Source organism: Sinocyclocheilus grahami, unplaced genomic scaffold (assembly GCF_001515645.1).
Source record: "Sinocyclocheilus grahami isolate Dianchi unplaced genomic scaffold, SAMN03320097.WGS_v1.1 scaffold116.1, whole genome shotgun sequence".
Lineage (NCBI taxonomy): Eukaryota > Metazoa > Chordata > Actinopteri > Cypriniformes > Cyprinidae > Sinocyclocheilus > Sinocyclocheilus grahami.
The window spans coordinates 25,785-31,760 of record NW_015505295.1 but is presented as its reverse complement, the minus strand read 5'-3'; the positions used below and the strand labels follow the sequence as shown (position 1 = coordinate 31,760).

General features: G+C 35.9%; 1 protein-coding gene across 1 annotated transcript in view; it reads right to left on the bottom strand.

The window, feature by feature from the left end:
- The window catches only part of LOC107589455 (sodium/hydrogen exchanger 3-like), a 32,864-nt gene that overhangs the window by 1,636 nt on the left and 25,252 nt on the right, over positions 1-5,976 (bottom strand). The window contains exons 4-13 of the mRNA XM_016277906.1: positions 3,888-3,901; positions 3,526-3,746; positions 2,493-2,695; positions 2,296-2,385; positions 2,148-2,218; positions 1,922-2,051; positions 1,079-1,242; positions 714-831; positions 466-639; positions 337-385 (exon numbers count right to left, since the gene is read on the bottom strand). Coding sequence (XP_016133392.1) covers positions 337-385; positions 466-639; positions 714-831; positions 1,079-1,242; positions 1,922-2,051; positions 2,148-2,218; positions 2,296-2,385; positions 2,493-2,695; positions 3,526-3,746; positions 3,888-3,901 — 1,234 coding nt within the window. The remainder of the gene's footprint in view (positions 1-336; positions 386-465; positions 640-713; positions 832-1,078; positions 1,243-1,921; positions 2,052-2,147; positions 2,219-2,295; positions 2,386-2,492; positions 2,696-3,525; positions 3,747-3,887; positions 3,902-5,976) is intronic.

The following is a 5,976-nucleotide window of genomic DNA, read 5'->3' as shown; positions in this document are numbered from 1 at the left end:
ATATATATATATATATATATATATATACATATATATATATATATATTAATTTTTTCCCATTTTTATTTAAAAAATGTAATATTTTTTATTTTATTTTAAAATGTAATATATAGTATCGTTATTTTAAAATATACATTTATTTATTAATATCTATCTATCTATCTATTATTTATATATTTTCTTATACAAGTCTATTTATTTATTACACTATTATTACATTTAGTATAATATGTATTTATTTATTTATTTTATTAATATTTATTTCAAATTAATTACATTTAGCTAGCTGCTCTGTGTCATAAATACTAATAAAAGGCTAATATAAAATATTGTTACCTTCATCTCCATATAGATGGCCTGTACCGTCTGGGTGTCCATTAGCCATCTGAAAATATGTATAAATTGAGAGATGCAATACTATAATTGAGCAATCCAGGTGAAAGAGGCATCATGAAAGTCTCTTACCTTGTGTGTAAGCTCCTTCTTGTGGTGCTTTGTAATTTTTTTGGCAGGGTTGACACCCATCTTAGCTGATTTGAAGGACTCAAGGCGGCTCCTCATGGTCCTCTGGAAGATCTCCTGCACCTCGTCCTCACTCTGGTTAATGCTGAAGTGACTGCGACTGTATTTGTGACGATGCTGCTCGGAAAGAGAGAAAATTATGGGTCAAATGAGATGCAAACTGTGTACGTGTCTGTGAGAGCGATTCATACATTCTTTCTGCTCCTGTACAGGTGCTGCTGTAGAAGATGATGGGCATTGATGTCGTCCACCGCATTTTTCCTGTCTTGCCCATGGATGTCCAGGGATACAGAGGGAATAGTGTCTTTTCTAATTTACAAGAGACAAAGCAATTTTCATTATTGCCACATCTCACCATTTAGGAATTTATTTGTCAAATTTGAGCACTTTTGGCTTTGTAACTCCGGAAAAGATTCTTAGTCTTGTATATAAATCTCTGTTAAGACAGTAATTATCCCTCTCTTTCATTACTCATAACTGTTTTACGATTGATTACAACTGATGCATTAATTACGCAATTGTGTTTAAATGTGATTTAAACAGTCAGTTCACTTACACAATGGAGGTTACTGAAAGATTTTCGATTTCAAGCTCGTAATTTGACATATCAACCATTATATCAGGCATCACATCTGTAAATTCTGAACCAAATTGTTTTTTGAAATCTACATTGGCTGCTTCATCACTACGAATGAAGCCCAGAGATCCTTGACGTTCACCCTACATGAAGAAAGAAAGAGGTTACATACATTTCTCATGAGCTTTTTTTGTTGATAGTACACAAGCAGCACATGGATTGCATTGCAATCACTATATTCACTATGATTGTATGTGAAAATACAAAGTTCTGGCATGAAACTCTAGATGGCGCAGTCCGATAGATCTAACTCAATATGACATAATGACATCATTATCACATGTCACAGCTGATTGGTTCTCTCCTGTATCTTTAGCCAATGAGCTCACTGCTCAGCATTCAAATGCTTGGCTAATGCTTGTGGTAACAGTTACAGCACACTTCAGAAAACCCCCCACCTTCCCCAGCTCCACCTGTATAGATCTGCTATGGGGTGATCATGTAGGCTATGTTATGGAGGTTATCATATATGTTATATGTGCAGCAGCAGTATTTCTTACATGCTCACAGCAGCATGTTGTGGATGCATTGGCAGTAGCAAGTCTCAGTACTTGCTCTGCCGCAGGAGCAGCAAAGCAGATCTATCCCGCCAAGACCAAATACATTAACTAACATTGTCATGTACATTACCATGCCAATCCCTCTGAGAGTTGTCATGACAGAACTATTGCAAACTTTGTTGTTACAGGAAACACATGCAGTTTGAGATAACCAAACAAATGACAATATTATGCAATGTATAACGCCAATCTATGCTCTTACCTCACTGACGTAGTTAACAGCATCCTCCAGATTGAGTTTGTGGAAGATACTAAATAGGTAGTCTCTGTTCCTTCTGGCCTTAGGTTTCATCAATAACCAGCTGATATAATTTTCCTCAAACCTGTTCCAACTGGGAGAGAGATCAAAGAAGAGATGTGTGTCCATATATTTATTTATATATTTTTATTAATATTTAAGTATATCCACAGAACTGAGGAAAACACACCCTCTGGTCCACCAGTTATCTCCTATACGTCCACAAATGTCCTCCACTGCTGCTAGTATGTGGTCAAATGCCTATGAAGACACCATATATATAACTTTTTCTATAACTATTAAAATGAACACATAAATAGATACTGTCAAATAGTTACCCTATTGTTTAGTTTCTCAATAAGTTTCAAGTCTGAATGAGCTGCTCTTTTGACCTTGAGCCACTGAACTAATGGCTTCATTGTTAGTCCCTAAAAAGAAACCACATAGACATAACCACTACAGGTTAGGTAGGACGTACAAAATAATCCAAGCATTTAGAGTCTCATAATTGTGATAAGAGTGATAGGGTTTTAACCTGAAGAATGACAGTGAAATACACCACAATGAGTGTGGTACTAATCATCAGATTCTTCTCTGGGATCTTGTCTTCGTCTAACATGGCTGCTAGTCCATACGCCACTGCCCCCCGCAGACCACCGTAGCTCATTACAACCTGGTCAATGACCTCGATGGGAACCAATCTGAACTTGTTCAACATCCAGGTGAGCAAGAAAACACCTGCAAATATAAAACAAACATTCCTAAACATATCATAAAAACACATCCAAGAGGCATTCTTTGAAAGAGAAATCTTTGTAATGTGAGGGAGATTTTAAATGTTTTATTCTTTTTTACATCTCAAGCATAATTATTTCAAATAATATTTGTGAACAATATGATTTTTCTATTAAAAAACAAAAAATAAAATAACACTGCTCTTTCTTTCTTTTTTGTAATGAGTGGATCTTGACTGTCAAGCACGACCAATGAATGTTACAATGAATGAGCATAGATCTCTTAAACTTTTGATTTTGGCTTCTCTGTAAACTCAAATTATTATGAATATTTTATTATAAGTTTATGATTTAGTTGATTGAGAATGAATATATTAGCAAGGCCCATTACCTAGCATGCAGCAGTGTCATTACAGACTAAAAAGGTTTGTACTGCAAAACTTTACCATTCAGAAAAGGTGTGCAAAACAGGTTTGGGTAAGTGTTTATAGTGAAGTGTGCTATGGGAATTTGCTGTTATATTGCATGTTTGAATGTTTTTTTTACCACTGTGCGACTTTTGCATTACAAATGAGATAGTGACTGATTACAGCCACGATGATCTAGTTTGTGTCTGTTTCATCTGTGTAATTTATTTTTTATTTGAGTATTTTTTATTGTGACTTGAAGTTACAATATATTTAGACTTGAAAAATACATATAAACAGACTTTTGTAATTATAAAAAAGTATATATAATCGAATGTTGTGGACAAAAATGATATTTACTAGAGTGGATTATCAATTTAATACATATTTTTTACAAAAAGTTTTAATAGGCCACAACTGCACTCACCTATGATCCTGTATATAAAGACGAAGAGGAGGGTGAGGAGGATGAAACCTGTGTTCCAAACCCAGATCTCTGTATCAATGGCTGTAACACCCAAGAATACGAAGATCATGGTTTCTGAGCCGTTTGCAAGCACCTTCATGGCATGACGAACTGTAGTGACCGATTTCTCATCCATGTTGGCGTTCACATATTTCTGACAGCATATACCGCAGAAGGTGATTCTGTGACACAGAAAGGCATTCTTCTCCATGAGCTGAATTAATTGCATAGAAACATTGTGCATTGAGAGTAAATTCCTGCAGTACTGGTGTTGTATTACTGTACATTCTCTATATGTGTTGCATTGTTCAAGAGACTCTTACGAAAGTATTGCAGAGAGTAAACAATTATATTTTATTTACTGAAAACAGGAAACATGAACAAATGAATAAAAATAAATAAAAGTAAACATGACAATAAATAAATACAAGTAATCGACACATGAAACAAAGCTTTATTCAAACATTGTTCTAACAATCATGTATTTACAGACGGTGAGCCCACATCTACTGCATCTCAACACAGCTGAGACAGTTCTGCAGCTTTATTCTGATGAAGCAGCTGACCACTGTGTCCACCTTCAGCTGTCTCTGCTGTCCATCACGACCCTCACTGCTGCAGTCAGACTGAATCTGATCATGGATGAGAAAGGGACATCGGGGCTATTGTCTGAGTGCACAGAGAGGATGAGGAAGAGCATGATGATGCTCCTGATCCACACAACCCTGAATAAAAGCAGGAGAACATGTGCGGGACAATCTGACTGTCACTCGGTCTGCTCCAAACATTTGTGTGCTGCTCTCCATGAGCACGACTATCTGTAAAACATTTAAACAGAGTAAAACATTTTACAATTGATGTTGTCAGCATTTCATCTCATATGTTTACAATTACATGTTAATTTTTGTTATATGTGGTGTAGTGGGCTAAAGCACTGCACTGATCAGCAGAAGGTTACTGGTTCAATCTCTGCAGTCATCACCACCGCTGTGTCCTTCAGCAAGGCTCTTTACTCCCAGTTGCTGCAGAGGGATTTAGGGTCCCTGTAATAAGAGCACTGTTAGTCACTTCGGATAAAAGTGTCTGACAAATCAATTAATGTAAATGTGATTTTTGTAAATCTTTTTTTGTGTCTTGGGCACAAACGCTCAATAAAGCTGCTTATTTCTTAGTTTATTTCTTCAAGGTACTACTATAATATAAATGCTTACATATATTCCATACAGTTTATATTTGGGGGGTTTAAAGTGTTAGTTCATCCAAACATAAATTCAATCATGTTTTGTTTTGTTTTTCTGAACACAAAAGTTTATTTTAGTTAAGTTTGTCCTGCTGGTTTCTGTTCATACAATATCAGTCGATGAGAGCCTGACTTTCAGAAGCTTCATGACATTATTTGATGATACTTTTGAAGCTTCTGAAACTCAGGTTTCATTGACTGATATTGTATGAACAGAAACCAGCAGAACAAACTTGACCAAACTCACATCTTCAGTGTCTTTTGGTTTTTCTCTAGATGCTCCAGCTGGCTCTGGGGTCACAGAGGATGAAGAGACCACAGCAGCACCTGGTCCTGATGAGACAGTAAGAGGTGGAGTGATGGAGCGTCTCATCCGCGGCACTGGACCATTTCCAGGATGCTGCTGTGGACTTCTCCATCCTCACAGCTCACACCAGTCTGCAGACATTTCAGATCCTGCAAAGAAGCACAAATATAATACAAAAGCAGTAATTTTAACAGCACAATGTCATTTGATTTCTGTATTAGAAGTAACAGAATGATCTTATTTATATTTTTGTTTCAGGTTTTCCCTTTTTTCCCACAAATGCCGCCGTCACCTTTCCTTGCAGGTCCTGCTCCCCCACAAAAGCTCTGCAGCAAATGCACAGGAAACAAGAATCAGAAAAGTGCTGATAACTCTGTTTGAAATTACAATAATTAAAATAAACTACAACTTAAGATTTAAAAGATGTTTTATTAATTTCTGTAGTATACTCACACAAAGCCTTTGATGGCAGCATTCCGCTTTCTGGTGAAGAGGGCTTCATTAGCCGCTCTCTACCGGATAAGCAGACGTGTGTGCTCATCTGTCCCTGTAACATCCAGACTAGGGATATGCCGGTATCAAATTTTAATGTTGTGATTAATTGCTAATGCTTTTATCACGGTATACGGTATTATCACAGTATTTAAATTTATGCTCTCATAATACAGTATAACAGGTTTAATAACTTTTTTCTTATAACAAAAATAACTGAACATTTAAATGCAATAAAGCAATACAGAAAAATGTATAAAGTTAAAAGTTTTACACAGATTAAAGTGCAAAAGAACTATAAAGACCAATAGGTATCACTTTACAATAAGACCTCATTAGTTAACCTTAGTTAATGCATTAACATTCACAATGA